Raw genomic sequence first — 21,750 nt, 5'->3', positions numbered from 1 at the left:
AGTGTTTTATCTTATGTTATAGAATAATTTTATTGGCCAAATACAGCAAAACTTTTCGATTCTGATTTTGATAATTGAACAATTTTTAAAAATTAATGATGTATTATTTTATAACATAAGATAATATCATGTATCAATACTGTTATTAAAAAGTTGCATTAACATTTTGTTTTCCAGAAGCTACTACAACATTGATTATATCTCATCCTCAGTCTGTAAATATTCCAGTTAATAAAAGTTGAACATTGTAATTTGCACATTTGTTGTTTTTCTTTTTGCTGTTGTTGTTTTTTCATATTTATTTATGTTCTACAGTTTACATTTTGCACTTCCATCCCAGTATTTATTTTTGTTCTTCTTATACTGTGTTGCCACAAATGCTGATCAATAAAGGTATATTCTATTCTATACAATATTTTGTGATGTGTGCAGCTCATAACTTTAGGAGATGAGCAAAACTGCGAAATAAATTGGAGAAAAGCCTTTAATGATGCTGGCAAATCAGGAAGCACTGACTAATGTGTTACCAGATGAAGCCTTTCTCTCTTTATTTATTTATTTTTATTTTAGGGTGCAAAAAAGACTGTTGTTTAGGTAACAGTTAATGTGTTGCAAGAAAAAACAAACAAAAAATACAAAAGAATAAATCAATAAATAAAGCACTGAGAGAAGTCGCCCACCTGACCACGGTGTATTTTTAATATCGCATCTGTCCATTTCACTAATTAGAATTAGATTAGAAATAATAAAAGCTAACCAGCCGCAACAAGCAAATCACCCGCTTGTTTCTGCCCTGCAAAATGTGGCGCTTAACACTAAGTGCTCTGTTAAAAATCACCTCTGAAACCAATCATCCTTTGAAGCACTCAGTGCCTATGAGCAAACATCATTGTCTAAACACAATCAGCTCCACACGCAATGTGAGCTGGGAGCCAAAATCCAACAATCTGACTCTCACAAACCTTTACCTACCGTGCAGTGATATAATCCTATGATAACAAGAAAACATAACCAATCTGGCGGGGGGATATTGGTGACTGTCATTATAACTCACAACCTTTGCCTAAATGTCCTAAATCTAAGAACTTAGATGTTTACATAAGAAAATATTATAACATCAGAATATAAAATTACTAACTATCTTAAACAATTTTTAAGAAAAACTGTCCCCTTTGAAGATACCTCGAACATAGTAAAAAAAAAACGAAGCAAGGGCAATAACTCCAGAAAAAATAACTGCGCGCTTCTCATTTTCGAACTCCATCAAGGTATTGACACCCTGAAGCCACACAGCAAATTTGGTTCTCCTATCTTAAAAGGTTTCTGAGAAATTCACAGAATGCACCACACACCCATACCCAACCCTTGGGGGGCTGGATGGTGGGACTGGGGGTGGAGGGGGCCGCCACCTGTGTCACTATGTAGTGGCGTGGGGGCGGCACTCCCACCTCTAGTTACCATACTAATCCCTCCAATTTTAATCGCACCTCAACATGCCACCCCCCGGAGGGTGTACTCACCTACACCCTCCGGCCTATTACACCACATACACATATATCCACAGAGGCAGGATGGGGAGCACCGCTCCCCTCCTTCCCCCTTCTTTTAATTACACCCCATACATTCACTAAACACACACATTCACACAGGGGATAGGGAAGTGCCTCTCCATTGGGGAATGGAGAGGCACCATAACAGGGTGGTGGGTTGGTTCACATATTTGGGCCTCTCCGGTGGGGGCCTGGCTCCTCTGTTGGTGGCCGGGCCACTGCTTAGAGTAAAAATACATCAGGATGGTGCGGTCGGGCATGGCGGTGGGTCTCGGGGGGGCTTTGCTGGGGTCTCTCCTTGCGGGGTCTTTCCGGGCGGTGTCGGCCTGGTGGGGCGCGGGGGTGCTTCCTCCCCTTGGGTGTGGCTGGGTGCTTGTTTCGTCTCCTGGTGGCCTTGGGGGCGGGCCCCGCAGTGTGCGGACCCGGGGCGGCCTGCATCGCCGGTTTGGGGGGTGGGTGTGCTGGGGGTGTGCTGGTGTCCTCGCCGGGGTTGGGGCGGGGTTGCTTGGCGCCTCGGAGTGATGCTGTTTACTGGGGGGCGGCGCTAGCTGTTCCGGTGGTGGAGGTTGCTGTCGGCCGCCTGGTGGGTCTGTCCTGCCGTTTGCGGACTGGTGGGTGGGTCCGGGGCATCTTTGGCTGGGGGCTGCTGTCCCGCACTTGATGTGTGCCATTGGGGTGCCTCCGTCCCCGCGGTGGGGGTCGCCGGTTGCTCACGGGCCGGTGGGGGGCGCTGCTCCGTGGCTGGCGCTGTCCGGGGGGCGGCGGGCCCTGGGCTGCTGGCCTTGGGCTGTGCGGTCCTGCTGGGCTGTGGCTGGGTCCTGGGCGGGGGTGGGGGGTGCGTCCCGGGGGGCTTGGCCCGGGGGCTTGCCCTTGGGGGGTCCTGGTCCCGGGGGGTGCTCCTGGGGCCCGGGGTGCTTGGCCTGCTGGCCGGGCCGGTCCTGGCGGGGGTCTTTCGGGGCGGGTGGCGCGTGCCGCGCCCTTGCGTACCTACTGGTACGGCCCCTGCTTGGGCAGTGCCCCGTGAGGTAGGGTGTCGGGGGCCGGAATAGGGGGCCACATCCCGGCAGGGCGGTCTGGCTTGGCCCTTGGGGGGGGCCCTGGCTTTAAAAAAAAAAAAAAACTGAAGCTCGTGGCGCGGGCGGCATCAGCGAAGGGTGATCTGGGGCGCCATGGGGGGCTAGGTTGGGGTGCCTGGGGGCCGGCGGGGGGACTCCCGGCGGCCCCCTGGTGCCTTATGCGGCTTGGGGTGTGGTCGTCCTCCCTGGGCGGGCTGCTCCTGGTGCTGCATCCGTTCCGGGTCCTTCCGGCCTGGGGTCGGGCCCCTGCTGGCTCTGGGCTCGCCGGCGGGTGCCCGCTGGCTGCCTGTTCGGCGCGGCTCTGGTCGTCTGCTGGGCGTGGGCTTCGGCTCCTCCGCTGGGGCCTCAGGCAGGGAGTTCTCTGGGCCCTCCCCTCGGGGGGTTGGGCGCGGGGGTGGGGTGGGGGGGTTGGGGGGCCGATGGGGTGGGGGGTCTGGGGGTTGGGGGTGGGATCGGTGGCGTGGTGCGCTGGGTCCTTGGCTCCTTGGGGCTTTCTCAGGTGTGTATGGGGGGGGCGATGGCTGCCTCTCGGCTTGGGATCTTGGGGGCGTTCGGGGGGCTGCTTGGCCGTGGGGTGGTCGCCGGGGGCCCTTAGGCTGCCTGCTCTTGCTGCTGGCCTGACTGCTTCTTCGGGCCCGGGGGCGGCTCTTGGGTTTTGCAGTGGCGGTTCTTGGAAATACATTTGTCATGGATGCACTGGCCTTGGGCTGTGGGATAACACTCATACTGGGCTCAACCTTAGACACATTGTTCCCAAATACCTGTTTTATGGAATTTCCACTCACCTCTTCCTCTGTTCACAGCCACCACCATTATTCCTAAACCGCACACTGGTCACCAAACTGGCTTGACAACACAACAATAAGCACAATATACACAACCACAATTTCACATCGCATCACTTAAAACCTAACAACTATTCCCCACCCATTCTATATCCTATCTTGTATCCCTCTTCCCTGTTAACTTCCCCACCCCCCTCCAACCCCTCACCTTGGTGTAACACTGCCCTCTCTCTTTTACATCCTCCCTTTAATAAAGTATTTCTTACCCTTCCCTAGGGAGGGCTGGTGATGGTCACAATTATGCAATGAAATAAATAAATTTATTTAATTGCAATAATAAAATATGCATTGCTGTTAAAAGATTGCACTTCTTGTAGTGTTAACCTTCGACAGCATGTGCAGACAAGGTAAAAAAAAAAAAAAAAAAGGTTTCTGAGAAAAGCTGCTCACTTTGAAGATACCTCAAACAGAGTAAAGAAACGGAAAAAGGGCAATACCTCCGGGAAAAAATAATTGCGCACTTCTCATTTTTGAACTCCATCAAGGTATTGATACCCCGAAACCACACACTGAATTTGATTATGGTATCTTAAACGGTTTCTGAGAAAAGCTGTCCCCTTTAACTCGGACGAACGGATGCACTGAAGGGCAGACAGACGGAGTTCAAACCTATATCCCCCTTCACACTTTGTGGCGGGGGATAAAAACTATGACAGCATTACTGTGATACTGATGTCTCTGAGTAGTGTGGAGTACTTTTAATTTTAGGCTTGCCTTGTAATCGTCCACAGTCTTATCGGATAAATAAAATAAAAATGAGCTGTGAGAGGGGTTGGGGTCAATTTTTGGGTACGTTTTGTCATTAAAACTCTGTCTTCAATTCACCATGTTCAGTTATAACTCAATTATGATTTCGGTGACCGGCATCTTTTCCAAATACAATTAAAATCAAAATCATTATTTCCCCCTGAAAGTTAATTACAATAACGTTCTCAATTACTAAAGCTCAAATTAAATTAATCAATAACTACTGAGGCTTTTTTTTTTTTTTTTTTTAAAACTCCATAAAACGTAACATTCCTCTTATGTTAGCTTTCTATTAGCATCTGTTATGATAATGTCTCAAATCAGCTGTAAAATACAATATAAAATATTATCCATCAACCAATTTGTTTCTCATTTCTTGGTTACCTTGTTAGGCTTCTTTAACTATAAAAATATTATTATTAACATTTTTGGTGTGGGCTTTTGGGCCTTTTTTCTGTCAGTATACCACTCAATTTCAACTGTAACATGGTTCCCCAGGTTTGTGTTAAATTAAATTGTAATTTCTATGGAATTTTTATGTCAATAACTAAGTCAATATCTGAACTCAATTACAAATCAATTATGATTACAACAGCTACATATTTTTTCAAATTACAAGTACAAATATAATTACCCCATAATTGTAATTAATTATCAATTACACAATTACAATTAAAATTGACCCCAACCCTGGCTGTGAGTGTGTGGCTGTGGACGTCAGTGTTAATCTCCCGGCACATTAAATGCCTCAGGGCCATTAGGCTGAAAATGAACAGTTATTCATTCAGAATGTAGATATGGCATCCAAAGCCTGTATGATGACAGAGTTTAGTACTCTGTAATTAAAGGTCAGGAGGTCAATGTAATGGCATAATACACTTACCATCAAGCTGGAGACCCCGATTCCTCCCAGACGAGGGTAGACATAGTTCCAGACCCCGATGCTGCCACGCCTGATCCTCTGACCCACTGCAAGCTCCAGGAAGAACAAGGGGATGCCGATGAGGAGCAGGAGGATAAAGTAGGGCACCAGATATGCACCTGAAGCAACCAAACATACAGTAGCGTTAGTGTTATGGTGTATATTTTATTAGTGTTTAAAGTCCCTGGGTTGTGTTTGACAAATGCTAGTTGTGAATAAGAACAGGGAAGTCTATCAACTCAGGTTCCCAGCATACGCAGTGTTTGCATCATTAGTTTTCCCAACTTAATTCGAAAAAATACAATTCTTAATGTAATGTACATAATATACAAATATTCCACGTGCCATAAAACATAGTGACTGTACAAAATGTATATGACTTCATTTGTTGTTCTTTTAAAAATAGAGGTTATTTTTTGGTGCTCGAGACGTGTGACCATCGTCTTCCTTTCAAGGCTGTGAAACCAAGTTCAAAAGTTGATGTTTTTCTGTTTATATATAAAATAGTTTTCTGCTGCATTGATTGTAAAATATTACTGTTAGTTTCATGCCACAGATGTTAGTTCTACCTCAGGTGTGTAGTATAAGTTTTCAGTGAAATGGTCCCAAACGTTTGAGACTTTAGGTTGGTTCTTCTGTTGTGCAATTCTTCTTCACAATGTAAATGGTGAAGCGACACTGCACCCAGCAGTTCATGTATGGTACTGCAGCAACAATGTAGCAGAAAGCGGCCGCTGGCCTGATTTTATCATGAATTTACAACATTAAACGACGCGTCGACACAAATTTTTGCAGTCAACATTATAATTTATGTTACTCATCATTTTTGAATTATTGTATATGTTGCACACATTGTGGTTGGCGTAAATCTTGAGACTGTGTATATATTATACTGGAAAGAATCTCAAACTCCACCTATGGTTCTCAGTTCATGATGAGTTTAATTATCTTTCCCTTATTTTATAAATTTTTTTGCAATTTTTTATCTTTTTCTCATCACATTGTCTCTGTTCTTTCACAGAGGACATTGGTAGGAGAGCAGCAGGCACACTCAGGCAACATGTCACGTCCAGCCCTGCTTACGTCAGGAAATTAAAGATGCCACGGTGCCATGGTGACAGAATTTATCCAGGGCAGAGAGGATGGGCTCGCATTGATCGAGACAGAGATAGGCATTGCTGTCTGTGTCTACAATATAAAAAACAACTCACATTGATGTTCAGAAACGCTGATTTAGTTACGTAATAAGTAGCTATAATAACAGCAGGTGATCACGCAGAGATAAACGTAGCAAGGTATCGTCTTACAAGCAGCGGAAAACGATTGGATTGATTTTTTAAAGTCTATTTGAAGCAGCACACACACCGAGCAGAGGCTTAGTGATGATAAATGGCCTGCTTTACTCATTTTACCCTTCAGCTATGTGAGATCTATGACTTACACACTGTGAGGTTGCTAACAGACTAACGTTCATCTCACACGTACCCTGCTAAAGAATTTCTGTATAACGCTGGAAGCTGCTGAAAGCTCTCTGACAAATGATTAAAGTCCGTGTAAAGCAGAATTAAATTTATGTTATGAGTTTGTCACACCACAGAAACGTGTCATTGACCACGAAACCAAATTTGAAAGATGAATAAATTGCCAAGTATATAAAATCAGGTCTCAAAATCATGGAAAAACAAGCACTTCTCTCTGCTCTGAGATGCTGGGGGCGTGTCAGTTAGAGGCACACCCACGCCCACTCCTGGGAAGGGCACCGCTTCCTTGTACTGTCTGTGGGAGACAACAGTGTGAAAGCGGCTCCAGCGTCGATAGTGCTTCCAAAATCGGGTCAAACGAGATATCAGCGGAAAGGTCTGCTCCTCCCGAGTCCGAATATGTGCATCCCTCCTGGGTGGAGTCAAAACTGCGCCCGCTAGAGTGGTTTGTTTTCGGCTAGTGGTCGAATTGCGCCCGCTGGAGGCCGCAGAATGTGATGTGCTTCAGCAGCAGGGACGGGTTTACGTTAATGAGGGCTCTGGTACGTAACGCATCCCTGATTTCTGACCCGCCCATTAAATCCAGAACACAGAAATTGGAAATACAGTTTTTGAAGACTATCTCCACAATTAAATTAGAAATGGTTGAAAGGCTTTGTACATGTGTTAAGGAAATACATGTATGACCTATTTAATGTGTTTAGAAGAAAATGTCAGAATTTGCTTAAATGACTGAATTTCTTTCTTTTATCAAACCAAAACTGTTTATCTGTGTTTATTTGGTACTTGGCCGATAGTGTAGGGCCCGAAAAATCCAAACTAAATCAATAAACCTGCTCAGATTTAATAAAACATTGATCCCCGAGGGGAAATTGTGTGACATTAATACTCATACATCTTTATATGACAAATGAATAATTAAAAAGGAGCAGTCAGAATAATCCATACATATATATTACATATATTTTTGTTTAATTATGGTTTATTTTGTTTCTATGTTCTTTTGGCAAAAATTAAAATAATTTTTTTACACAAAATAAAAAAAATGAATGTGGAAAACACAGAATTTGGAAACAAATAAAAGGATTTTATAGGCCTGTAAACGTTTATCTTTTTGGAGCTATACCACAAAAAATATACAAAATAAAAATAAAAAATATATATATATATATATTGGGATTTAGTTAGTGGACAATATATAATACACATTCACTAAAAAAAGATTATTAAGCTATAAAACAATGTAATGAAAGCCACAAGACAATGCCAAAGTGACAGGGAGCCATAGAAAACAGGTAGGACTGGTGTCATCATACTTGACTTGGTTAGTAGGATTTCCTCAAAATCCTTATTATTGAAATCTGAACATGAAGTAAACTTTCATTCACCTATGTGAGTTCAAACAGGAAGAACACCAAACTAATACAGGCTCCTTTATATTTATGTCTGTAAAAGCAGGATAACCTTCTATAGAGTAGGGATGGCCGATATTGACAAAAAAAAAAATATCCCGATAATTTCTGGTATTTATCACGGTAATGATAAAAATCACGATAAAGAAAAAAATAATAATAAAAAAAATTCACAACTTAAAGTGTAAACAGGTTCTTTACAAACACAAATAAATGTGAATACATCAACATTAGACACATTAAAAAAGGCTACAATAACTGCTGACTCAAAGAGTTCATGAGCTGATATTTTATGAAATATATTTGTGCATGTGGGTCACTCTATTAGTGTTATGTATGTAATTCATTTATTTACTAATTTGAAATAAAAACATTTTCTAAAAAAAAAGCACATGAAAAGCAAAAATAACTCCATTAGTGTTTTTACGGTTGCTGAATCTTGTTTTATATTTATCTGATAATGAGTTACATAAAGTTATGGTTGATAAATAACTGATTTCCTAAAATTAAACCAGATCAAGCTGATGATTTAATCATTCAGTATATTTAGGTGTAATAATCATTAGTACATACATTAGTCTAATGACACCAGCTTTGTCTGTGAACACGTGAAATGTAATTAAAAAATATTGCGTCGGGACGAAAATTGGGACGAATGAATAGTGACATTAATATTATGCTAACATTTATTTCACACAATGTGTGACATGTTAGTTTTTATCCTTCCATAGTAAAGTGTTAAATCTGACCATAAACAGTAAGACGTGTTCTTTTTACTTGGTCTGTTCCTTATTTGGAGTGGTTAGCGTTAGCTCTATGTGTTAGCTTAGCATAGTTAGCTTTAGTTGTGTTTCCAGTTCATAATCGTTGCCACAGGTTCATCTGTCCCCGTGTTTGTGGAACTTTGGGTGGATCTGACGGAGGAACTTGGACTGGTTCCCTTTGTTGGATGGTTGTCTGGTTTTAACCAAGTAGCGGTCCATGATGTATCGCAGCACGGCAGCTTCATGTAGCTGAGACGAGTACCACACACGCAGACAGACGGCGGTGTGTGAAGGGGACGGTGGCGGTGCACGTCAGAGCTCCCGTAAACAACGTTCCGCTCCAGAGAATATGAAGTTGACAACAAACAGGGGCAGTTTTGGCCCGTGGAACATGTTTTTTGGGGCATTCTTAGCTAAATTGAGGGACAAATGGCCCGTGGCCCTCGCTAATTTCCGACATAGGAATTTATCCTTTATATCGTGACAGATTATTACCGGTGAGAATGTTTTTGACGATAAATCATAAACAATAAAATATCGCACATTCCTACTATGGAGAAAAAGTGCCAAAAAATGGCAGACACTTTTTCCCAGTCTTCAAAAAAAGCACACAGCAGCACCTTCCACTGGCTTAAGATCCTGCCGGGAATACAAACTCATTGTTTAGAACAGACACATTCCCCCACACTGATTAAAATGTGCAAATACACACAGTGTTAGCTTTGTTATCACACATTATAAATTGCCTTTTCTCTCGGGCTTCCCACACGCAGCGCCAACAATGTCTGAAAGACCAGGAAATGAGTGTTTACTCTTCCACTTCCTCAAACTTTGTCATCATCGCCATCTCATTTCAATCAGGGAATCAGTAAATAATGAAACCAAGGAGAGAGGGATGAGGCAACCAAAAAGGAGGGACCCAAAAAACTACCCATACGAAACTAAGATGGTTTCCCAGTATCTGCCTCTTTGTGTTTCCACAGACTCAAACTGGGAATCATCAGAGGTGTGTCTGGTGCGTGTGCATCAGGTGAACTACGAGACTGAAAACAAGCTCATTCCCATTTAACATAAACTGCTTCAGCCACTGAAACCATAGAAGTAGCTGCATCCCTTAGGAATCCTCAAATTATTAGTCAGATTTATTACTCACGTCTTATAGTCAACAAATCTAAATTGTGTTACGACTGATGCCCTCACCTCATCTCTCCGCTGATCTCAATCTGCTGTTCAGCTGTAGTGATTACTGCCATTCACATGCGTGACAGACACGATTAAGGCGTAAGATTTCAATCAGGTAACAGAGAGAATTAGACATTGATTAACTTGTGTTATTATTATGTTGTATAATGTTTTCATTTCATGTGAATGAATAGATGTGGTTGACTCAAATGGGGGTACGCAATGGCACTACAGGGGGTACTAGAGAGAGAGAGAGAGGAAAATTAATAAACAAAAGCATTAAAAATGATAATCATACTAACTATTACCAGCAACTCACAAAATGACAATAAAAAGAAACAAAATAAGAGAAAAATATACTAAAAAATACCAAACAACAAATACACAAAATTACACCAAAAACACACGCACTAAGAGAGAAAAATACTATTATCAGCAATGCACAAAACGACAACAAAAACACACTAAAAGAGAGAAAAATTACATGATTACCAAATACACAAAAATGGCAACAAAAACACACAGTAAGAGAAATATATACTCAGTAATGAAAATAAAAGACAAACAATGACAAAATACACAAAATTACAACAAAAACACACAAAATAAGAGGAAAATATACTGAATAATAAAAAGAACAGACAAACAACAACTGACTTTTGCCATTTTTGCAACACGAGTATGCGCGTTAAGGGCATGTTAGCTATCCTCCAGCCTCGACATCTTTCTATGCTAATAGATGTAGCCCAGCTAGTTCCTCTCACCGCAACTGTGCATGCACCAGTTTTGCTCCGGCGCTTCTGCCTTTGTCACACCCGGATATCCCGCCCTAAACCACAACACTGCCTCATGATTGGTTCCAATCGTTTTGGTTCACAGTACAAGATGGATTCTGGTGTTTGTGAACACCAGGAGAATTCATGTTGCAGGCAAGGTTAACTAAATACAGTTTCATTCCACTTATTTACCAAATGAGATTCTTTAAAATGTGTGTTAACACTCATTCATTCCATTGTTATGCTCTATATTAGTTGTTTTTTCACAGAATTCTGAGTAAAATGATGCAGTCAGACAAAGGGGGTAGTTGGATTCAGAAATAAGAAAAAAGGGGATACTTGAGCCAACAACGTTTGAGAACCACTGCCTTAAAGGGATCTTCCACAACTTTTACAAATGTGTTTTATGTTGGAAAAAAAAAAATCTTATATAATATTTGGTATTAAAGAGCCAGGGGGTGGCCATTTTGACAGTTGATGATGTGTTCAGGCAAACTGCCTGCATTGGCTCACTGTGTTTGTGGCATTGTTTACAACAAAAAACCTGTAGATAGTTTTTCCATGTTTTATTATCTCTGAGGACATCATTCAGGTTGGATTTAGTGGGTTAGTTTCATTTCATCTAAACATTACAAATTCATAACTGACATATTAATATTCCCATCATCAAAGTCTTTATTTCATGTAGCCTTAGACTTTAGGCTAATAATCAGCCTTTTTTTTTTTTTTTTTAAAGAACTGCAAGAGTTTATCCCATCCCAATGGAAATTAGAGTCCAAGTTTTCTATTAATTAAAAGCTTAAATCTCAAGGGCTTTCACTGTGAAATCCAGCTACACAAAGTTAGATGAGTAAGTGCAGCTCAGGCCAGATGATGATAAAAGTATGTTGTTTTAATATATGGTCTCCACAATTAATGTTAAATCAATATCTAAGACACGATTTCTCAGGCAGTTGGGAAAACTATCAAGGTTGCACTTTTACAGTAGTTTCAAAGTAAGAGCCTCTGAGAAAACACCAACCCCTGACACACCAAGGCCCAGTACCAATTGTCACAGTGCACAGCGCTTTATAACCTCATCATCTGTGTTTTTACTTCTTCAGCTTTGAGTTTTTAATTAAGGAAGGCAGTGGCTATCCATATGGTTCCCGTATAAATATACCGACATTCTATCTGTACGCAGAGCCCCGATTTGGCCAGTTTAGGTCACGTGATAGGTCAGTCATTGGCGAGTTTAGGTTGCGTGACTAAGACTAAACCTTACCCTAAACCTAACAATAAAAATTGTTGCGATATTGGGTTATAACCTAACCCTAACAAGCTACGTACGTGTACTTTCGGTAACCGTACAAATGGCACCAGGGGTTGTCCGTACCGCAACCGTACAAATAGACACTTTCATTAAGGACACCCATCTTGAGATAGTTAGTTTATACTCAATAACTATATCAATAAAAGTTTAAAAAGAAAACATAAGCGTAATACTTTGTAAAGGGCTGAGTAGGTTCACAGTTGATGAAATTGTTAGAGTAAACAGTTTACTTGAAGTTTTACACATTAGGTTGACATTACCCTGTTATTATTATGACAGAAGAATAAGCCTAACCCTAACCCATAAAGGCTATCACTAAGTGTTGTTTGTTACCCCAACAGTTACTAAAGTGAAAAGTGGTAATATATTACTAGTTACAATTAAAGTAACTCAAGTTACATGCTTATTTAATTTAAGTGCATATTTGCTTTGTTTTCTCACTGTTTGCAATTATTTGAGAAAAAAAAAAAGATGATCATTATAGTTAAATATAATTTATGGGGAACAAAAAAAAAAGCTTTCAGCTCCTGAAACAGCAGAAGTATTTGAAACAGATGTTAGACCAATGTCATCAGTTATCAGTGTGATATAACTAGTGTTCTGGACCAAAAACATATTGTAATACAAATATATTACATTTTTATCCAAGTAACTAGTAATATAAATATATTACAAGTTTAGAGTAACTTACCCAACCCTGAATTTAACAAGTAAGATGGCCCAATGCCATTTACTGTTTTTTACATTAACATCTGTGCCTTAAAATCTGCTCTCTGACCTGGACTGGTAGCCAGTGAAGAGAGGCCAGCACAGGAGTAATATGCTCATATCTACTGAAGCCAGGGAGAGCTCAGCCTTGTGTAAAAAACCTCAAGTAAAGTGTGACCCAAGTATCATACTTGAGAAAAAGTCCATGGATAGCAGTGCAACACATGCTCCCGACAGACATCAGTCTTTGTTGTATGATTTACAGCTCAGCAAACCATCATCACGAACAAAAAAGCAGCGTGAAGAAATATCCTTACATCAAAATGTGCACCAAACAATAATAATCATAATACATTTTATTTGTAATGCACTTTACAATTAAAGCAATTCCAAAAGTGTAACAATGAACAGATTCAAAGATTTACTCACCGCCTCCATTTTTCTGGCACAGGTAAGGAAACCTCCAGACGTTTCCAAGGCCCACAGAGAAGCCCACCTGAGCCAGGATGTACTCCAGCTTGTTGTTCCACGCCGGTCGACCATCTTCAGCGTCTGGTTCTGGGAGCAGAGACTTTCCTGGGGCAGTAGATCCAGGACTCAGACCCATACTCATCTGACTGCTCTTATAGTCCATGGGGTGCTCCAGGGACAGCAGGTCAGCCACAGACTCAGTGACCGGCTCATTGCTGTGCTCCCGCTGGGTCACCTTGGTGTTTTTTGGCATGGCGACACCCAAGCTCCTTCAGAGAAGAAGTTGATGGAAGCAAAGACGGGAGATCAGGAGTCAGAGGAAAGATGTGACGCTGCCGAGAAATGAAACTTGTGCTTTTCTTGTATCTGTAAAAAGAGAGAGTTCAGATAGATTAGACTTTAAACTTAATTTACCCAAAACGTTGTAAAGTAGTTTAATTTCAGTTTACATAGTCTTAGCATCATCCCTTTACTATATCTACCAGACATACTACAGTATAATGACCGGGACATAACTCTAATTTTGTGTTTGGATAGTGTTGACAATAATACACAATATTTACTATTGTTTACAGTTGTTTAAAGCTGTGGACTTAAGGTCACAAGTTGGCAAAGTGGCATCATTCCATACATGAAATGTACGCTCTAAGAAGATAGCTTGGAAGTCAAAGATTGGTCTCATACATTTTTATATTAAAAAAAAAATAAAAATTAATTCATGATCTGAAAATGTTTTGGAACATTGATAATCTGATTTGGCACCGTCAACAGTAGGGGTGTTGAAAAAAAAATAGATTCGGCAATATATGGCGATATTACGTCGCACGATTCTCGGATTGATTCTAAATGCATCCATATCAATTTTTTTCAATTAAAAAAAATGTATTATTATTGTTATTATTATTATTTAACCTTTATTTAACCAGGAAAGTCTTTTCCACTGCAGGAGACATTGTAACTGCACAAAGAAGTGCTGAAACCTGGGCATGTTGACCAGCTTGTGTTTTTTCCATAAAATCTAAAAAGAAAGTACTAACTTTCTGCATTTATTTGTTGTTCTAGGCACATACCTCAGTCATGTTGCACTAAAGTCATGTTGCACTAAAGTCAAAGTTGGCTTAAAAGCCACAGGCAGATTGTATGTTATTCTTTTATTTTAAGTTGTTGGCACATGGCATGTTAAAGCCAATGTTTTGAGTGTAAAACATGCCAATAAAACATATTTCATACACAATGTTCTCATGAAGGTGTTTTTACAGATTAGTTGTTTCTTAAGTCATATATATATATGTATAAAATAATCGCAATAATCGCCTTATACTTTAATATCGGGATATATCGTATCGTGACCTATGTATCGAGATACGAATCGTATCGCCAGATGCCAGGCAATACACACCTCTAGTCAACAGGAATGAATGCATTTGTCGCTGAAAAAAACCCTCCTATTGGATCAATTTGACCCCTTTCACTTTTCATCATTCAAAAAATGATAGTTCACTTTTTTTTTTTTTGCTTCATATTTCATGACTTTTCCAAATTTGATGGGTACAATTGATTAGGCATAAAATTATCATGATAATATTTTTTTTCATTGTGCTGACCACATATTGCAAACATTGGTGTTCCTCTGGGGTCAATTTGACCCCAAGCTGTTTTAGCTGTGTCTGTGTGTGACCCATGTATGACCTTACATCCCCGCTGCAGGAAAGGTCATATCATCACCACAGCCAGTGGGGTCCATACTCTTGTGGTCATTAATGTTGTCAGTAAATTTAGATGGAAGTTATTCAAGATAAATGAATTGTAATTTAAAAGTTAGGCCTGATGGTGGCGCTAGAGAACAGGTCAAGGTTTCATTATCATTATTCATGTATTCAACAAAAAAACTAAGTGCGTGACACAAAAAACGTGGCCAAAAATTTTCTGATAATCATTTTCTGTAGGCAAACATCCTGACCCAAGGGTCATATGTGATGGTAATATTTGAGGATAATAGGAGGGTTAAAGGCAGCAGTGGCTCAGCAGGTTCCAGGATTGGAGGGCATTGTCATGGCCTTAATATAAGACACTATTTTTTCTCTCATAATAATAATAATAATAATAATAATAATAATGGTACAAAAAAACGCTTAGGTGATAAAACTTGAGGGTATTTAGTTTGATAAAACTGCTGCACTTTCTAAGAGCCGTAAGGTATTTCAGTAATCCACTTCATTATAGAGAATGAGATCTAAAGATTGAATTACCATCCATTTCAAGCCGGAGCCTATTATGCTAAAGTGAAGTCATGTGAATGGCATGAACAACAGTGAGCTGCCTCCCTGTGTGACTACTGCTTTAACGGGAATCTCGTGCAATAAAACCCAAGCCTTTAAGCACAGATTTCATCAGTTATTTAGGTTTGTACTTTTTTCCCTCAGTCACACAGTTTTAACATCTTGTTCTTGGATTACTTCAATATTTCAGCTGCTGTTATCAATGAGTGCACTGTTCAACATGCTAATACTGTAGCTTTGCTACGAGTAAACCTCAAATTCACCAGGTTTTCCTCTGTGTGCTCATTGCATTAATTGGAGCAGATTGGTGATTGCTAACACTTTAGCATTAATACAATATTGATAAACTGATTCATGTGACATGTAGACATTTAAGTGTCATGAGATAGCATTCCTATCATGTTTTTGTTCAAGCTTGACTTCTAGGTAATATCAATGCACCTCAGCTTTGAACTGCACAATTAATCGAATTTTAATTGTGATCACGATTTAGGTTGAAACGATGAAATAAATCTGATCGTCGGCAATATTTACATTTAAACTACGGGCTCTGCACTCTGTAATAATGTATTTATTTTGTTAACCTTTGGTACATTTTAAAAGTCAGCATAATTTTTATTTAAAGCTTCATTTTGCACTTTAAACTGTATACATATTGTTTGTTTAAAAGTAGTGGTATAAAAACAGGTTTGTTTCCAAACACGATAAATCATTTTGATTATAATTGTGATTACATTATTGATCAAAATAATCGTGATTGTCATTTTGGCCATAATCCTGCAGCCCTACCTCAGCTGCTAAAGGTTTAACCATCCATCCATCCATCCATCCATCCATCCATCCATCCCTCCATCCTTCCCTGATCAGACACAAACACTGCAGCCTACGTCATGTTCATTCAGGGGTCAACTTTCAAATGTCACTTGTCATGTAGGGCAACCAATGTACTTGCACATGGCAAGTTAAGATTTTGTTTAGAAAACCAAACTTTATATCACTGATAAAAACAGTTTAACAATTCAGCTGTCAGTAATTATACAACAGGTATGTGTTAACTTACTGTTCCATCATTTTGCTATGGAATCTCACAAAGATGCGTTTGATTTAGAGTCACAAACTACCAAAGTATATTAAAGCTGATATCCGGAGTTTCTAAGAAATCTATGTTTATGTATCATTCTTTTGAAATGCAAAGAAACACCTAACTAGTATTTTACTATGGTCTACTGCCGGTGGTCATTCATATACATTAATGATTAATGTATATAAGTCCCGCCTTCGTCCATAGACCCCTATACAAATGCAAGAAAGCGCCGACTTCGCCCAGCCAATAGGCTACGGGCCACTGTCAATCAAAGTGAATGCGCGTGCACCGTCACAACAGCAAACAGGTATCAATGAGCAGCGTAGCGTCATGGAGGAACGCGCCGAAACTCCAGTTACCCATCCCACGAACACATAAAGCATCTACTGAAAAAGAAAAAAAAACCCGGGTACAAAGCTTGTGGATAAACGTCTTTGTGACCACAACAGAATTTATCTCAGAGCTGCTTTTCAAAGGTGGAGTGAGTTGATTTGGCGACATTTGTCATGGACAAGTGATGGCACTCTAACAATAAATGTGTAGTTTTTGTAGTTATGCGACTTTGCTATGTTATGCACAAACGTAGAGGCGTAGCTTCTGGTTGATTGGCAGAGGCAGGGGAGGAAGTAGAGCTGTTGGAGGCGGGACACTGAGACGTTTTCTCAGAAACTCCAGATAGCAGCTTTAATATTTAGTTTTATTCCATGTATACGTGTCAGCAGACACACCATAACTCTTTCATGAGTCTGAATCAACTAAGATTGATTCATTTATTATGGTTTTCCTCACATCATGGCCAAATATTAAGAAAACAGATTTGATCAAAGTTTCTTGTGTCCACATTGACCTAATGTGAATAAAATTATAAAAGGACTAGGAGAGGTACATATATTGATCGTTAGAAATCAAATGACTTAATATTCATTAATTAATTAATGTTTTCCTTACATTTTGGCTTATGAAGTAATGAAAATGTGTCATTGGCTGGCAGAGGTGAAAGTAAAGTATTACAAATACTCACGTTACTGTAATTGAGTTGCTTTTATGGGTACTTGTACTTTTTTGAGTACATTTTTAAATCAGTAATTTAATTTGTACTTAAGTATGTTTTAAAACAAGTAAAGTAATTAATTACATTTCCGCACCCAACCGTTACTGAGTAAATGATTATTTTTAGTTTTAAAATGGTCAACGGACATTGTAAAACTACAATAAATGAAATGACCAGACAACAATCAAATAATCTATACGTTTATAGTCGTGCTACTTCTGATCAACATCCAACCACTTCCTTCAGTTCAGGTTGTGGTTTCTACCTATTATGTTGTTGCCCACATGGCACATTTGGCATTGCACTGTTTTATTGTTCATAAATGTAGCTATACTTAGAGCCTGAGATTTCTTTTTATTTATTTTGAATTGAATTCATTGGCATTATTCTATTTTTAAAAAAATTGTACATTTTGACAAAACCTTTTAGTTTATACAGATGCCTTTGTGGAAAATAAATTAAGTTCCAATTGTGCAAGATTTCATCTCCTCCTTTTTATGTTTATACATGAGATGTTTACTGTATGCAAGGGAACGTGGCAAGATGAATTACTAAAAATAAACATAGGGGGTGAAAGTAATTTTTACTTTGAGGCTATTAATGATTAATGACAAATAAAAACATGATATAACAATTTGTTAACTTAAAAATAAATCACGTTGTGCACCTTCCTACTTCATCTCCTGCAACATCTACAGACCATCAACTTTCCTGCACCTGTGGTTAACCTTAAGTTTTAAATCCCTGGTAAAATAACTAAACCAATGAAAACACTATTCTGGAAGAAAACAGAGATTTTAATTGTGTGGGAACAAATTCTTTTAACTACCAATGTGCAGGTTAAATATGCATGTTTTATGTGTAGCAAGAAATTAGCAATTAGCATGTGTTGACCACATGATCATGCATTAATACATTAAATACATTAACATAAAAAATATTATTTATATAAATTGTGTTCATGTAAACTGAAATGCGTAAGAATTTGAAGATGCAAGACACGGTTTTGTTGTTATTTTTTATGTCAATTCATTTTATTTTATTTTAAACTGCTTTTAAGTTGCCATTTACTTTATCAAATCAAATTAAATCAAACATTATTCTATATAATTTTAACTGTATAGAATTTAATACACTATTGTATACATTGAGGCGGTATTTTTCTGGCTCCAGGAGGACTTTATTCGGGGTGAGATGAGGTTAAATGGCTCCTTTGAGAGTAAAGGTTGCAGACCCCTGACCTAGAGCCTTGTTTTGCTGTTTTGCTTTATGCTAACTCTGGTGAAAACACTCTGTGACTTGAATAAATTGAACCCTGTGTGAATAAAAGTAAATGCTCTAGATGGCACTTTTAAATGGGTTCAGGAATGATGGTTATTGTGCAGATACAATTTAACAAAAAGCCATCTTAAAGCAGAAATGAAATAAAGCTTTGTTAAATCTCAAACAACCTGCTTCAAAAACAAGAAATGACTTCGACCTGCAGACAACAGACCGACTTCATGCCTCGCTGTTTATTATTAGTCACTTATGACCTTAAACTTTGCCTTTGATCTGACGCCAAGGCATCAAAGTTGAAAACAGACTGAAATCAACTCTGGCTTTTGTATTTTCAGCCACATGTGAAGAATAGTTGCGTTTTGGCTGGAGTCCCAATCCCATCAGAGGACTGAACCGGTAGCACGCATCTGAAATTCCTCCATGGTCCTGTAGTCACGACGCTCAGTGACTGGGTTCAACACACAGATCCCAGTTCAGCACTGACCTTTCCCACATCACTCTATGACTACAGAACAGTGAGTCATCAAACACTTTCTGAATGAGGTGTGAGGCAGTGATGCATGGTTGTAAAAACATTCTGTGATTTATAGCTGAGATTTGAAGCTTTCAGTGAAACCATTTTAATATTCATTTTTTCAAAAATAGAACATTTTCATGGCAATAAATGCTCCAGAATTAAAGCAGTGATGATGGTTGACTGAGGGACACCATTGACAGATTGGACTCTCACTACAGGCTCCAAGTAGTGAGCAGTGAGAGTTTCAACTTCCCGAGACTCACAGCAAGTCAAGTCCCAGATGGTGCCTTCCAGAGACAGCAGGACATTGTGTACATTGCAAGACATCATGACTCAATAACTGATGACCACATGAAACACACTCGAAAGATGAGAGTTATTCATCTATTTCATTTTATGGGAGAAAAATGTTAAATGTAAGGTTTTGTTGTTGTTGAGGAAAAATAGGTCTTTGTCAAACTGGGGTAGGGGATATCTGCGGTTCTGTCAAAGTCAAAGCCTGATCGCACGACAAACAGCAAACATGTAAAGTTATGGCATGAATTTTACAGTAATATAATTCTTATTTGTCCTACATTAAATCAAAATCTTTAACGAGTAACGTAAATTTATTGGAGATACGTTGGCTGTTTGGTAATAAATGTGCCTGACTTGTCTTTCTGGTAAGACTTTATTTGAATGAAAATGATTGAGATTTATATCATATAAAATATATGAGTTTTGGTCCATATTGCAGAACCGTAGTGTTTCTGTATTTTATAGAAAATAGAAAAGTGGATGTAAATCCATGTGATGTAAAGGATCATATGGAGTTCAGCCTTCCTTCCTGACAGCAGGTGTTTGACCCTCTGATAGATCTATATTATATTGATATGGCTGGACCACCATATAACAGCTCAGGGTCTCTATGAAGACACTTTCATCCATGGTGGTTGCTAAGCAATGGCTTTCCCTGGTAAATGGAGCTCATCCCTCCACCTCTCCTCTCCTCTCTTCTCACCACCTCAAACACAAACGCGTTAAATCCCCTGAAGGACGGCTGGAAATAACGTGGGCCTCTCTAATAGCGACATATTTACGCACATGTGCGTGAACGTGTTGGAACCACTGCAGCACCTGAACAGGGCCAAACTACTGTATGTCCGTCGTGGAAAACCACCCCCCCACACACACACACACACCTTTCATCGATGAGCTGAATATAACCTCTTACGCCTTGTCAAGGTCAAATAAAGAGCTTGAAAAACAATGTCAACACAGGTCAGAAGGAGATCATCAGCCCAGTGTGGACGCTCACAGCATCAATGATACAGCCACGCCATCTGCCAGGTGATGAGGGGATGAAAACCATCAGCTCGCCTTAAAGTGTTTATGTTTTACCCGCGATAAGGACCGGTCCACCTTTCTCTGGATACACAACCTCAAACTGATCAAGCCTGACTAAAAAGAGAGGAATAAAAAACATCTTTACCTTGTGCAGTTTGCTGTGCAGGTAACGCAGACTGTGTGTTAGGAAGCATTCATCCACCGTGAGGACAGCTACAGTATCTTTCTCATTCAGGCAGCGTGTCCGTGCGCAGCATCTCTGCCTCTCACGGTGCGTAAAGCCTGACGCAGGAAGAGGAGGACAGCGCTGCCAGTGCCAGGATCCGCACGCTGCTGATATTATTCCATCCACTTCAGATCATATCATTTGTTTAGGTTTCACTGTAGCTGGAGCCCCCTGTGTCTGATATCCACGTGGTTTGTGCTGCGCGGTGGCACAAATCATGGAGAAATTACTACTATGGTAAGTCACGACGAAGTCTGACGCAGGTTTGACTCATCGGGTTGTGCGCACGTCGGCCGTGAATCAAAAAAAAAACAAAAAACAAAAAAAAAACGGAAACATCTGCAGTGTTCACAGGAGAGATAACCGGACAGCATCTGCCATGCAGGCAGGTGCATTAAATGAGCTGAATGTATCTGTAAATGGGCGTCATTGGGGGTCATTTTACAGCGGTGGAAAAAACAAACTCAACTCTTGTTGTAAACTGTGGAAGCCTATTCCCGCCAGTTAAAAAAACAAACAAAAAAATTAGGAAAAGTAAAATATTTTTTTAAAAATCTATGATGAGATACTATCTCATATTTATGTTATACTGGTCATAATTATAAGATAGTATCTGTTATATACTAGATACTAAGTCTTAACTCTATGAGATACTGTCAGATAAGTCATAATTATGATTTAGTAATTATGAGATGCAGATACTCTCTAAGGCACAAGTGTCGAACTCAAGGCCCGGGGAC

General features: G+C 39.8%; 1 protein-coding gene across 2 annotated transcripts in view; it reads right to left on the bottom strand.

Annotated features, from left to right (window-relative positions):
* slc6a17 (solute carrier family 6 member 17) overlaps positions 1–21,261 on the bottom strand; it is a 38,510-nt gene extending 17,249 nt beyond the window's left edge. Inside the window, exons 1-3 of one of the 2 annotated variants that reach the window (XM_028452998.1) lie at positions 20,930–21,261; positions 13,205–13,612; positions 5,102–5,259 (exon numbers count right to left, since the gene is read on the bottom strand). In XM_028452998.1, the coding sequence (XP_028308799.1) occupies positions 5,102–5,259; positions 13,205–13,499 (453 nt within the window). In that variant the 5' untranslated portion in view covers positions 13,500–13,612; positions 20,930–21,261. Of the gene's footprint in view, positions 1–5,101; positions 5,260–13,204; positions 13,613–20,929 lie in introns of those variants that run through there. The other variant, XM_028452997.1, reaches the window with a different exon arrangement.
* Between the last annotated feature and the right edge of the window lie 489 nt (positions 21,262–21,750).

This window comes from Gouania willdenowi, chromosome 7, assembly GCF_900634775.1.
Source record: "Gouania willdenowi chromosome 7, fGouWil2.1, whole genome shotgun sequence".
NCBI lineage: Eukaryota > Metazoa > Chordata > Actinopteri > Blenniiformes > Gobiesocidae > Gouania > Gouania willdenowi.
The sequence above is the reverse complement of the archived record's forward strand: the minus strand, read 5'-3'. Positions and strand labels throughout refer to the sequence as shown.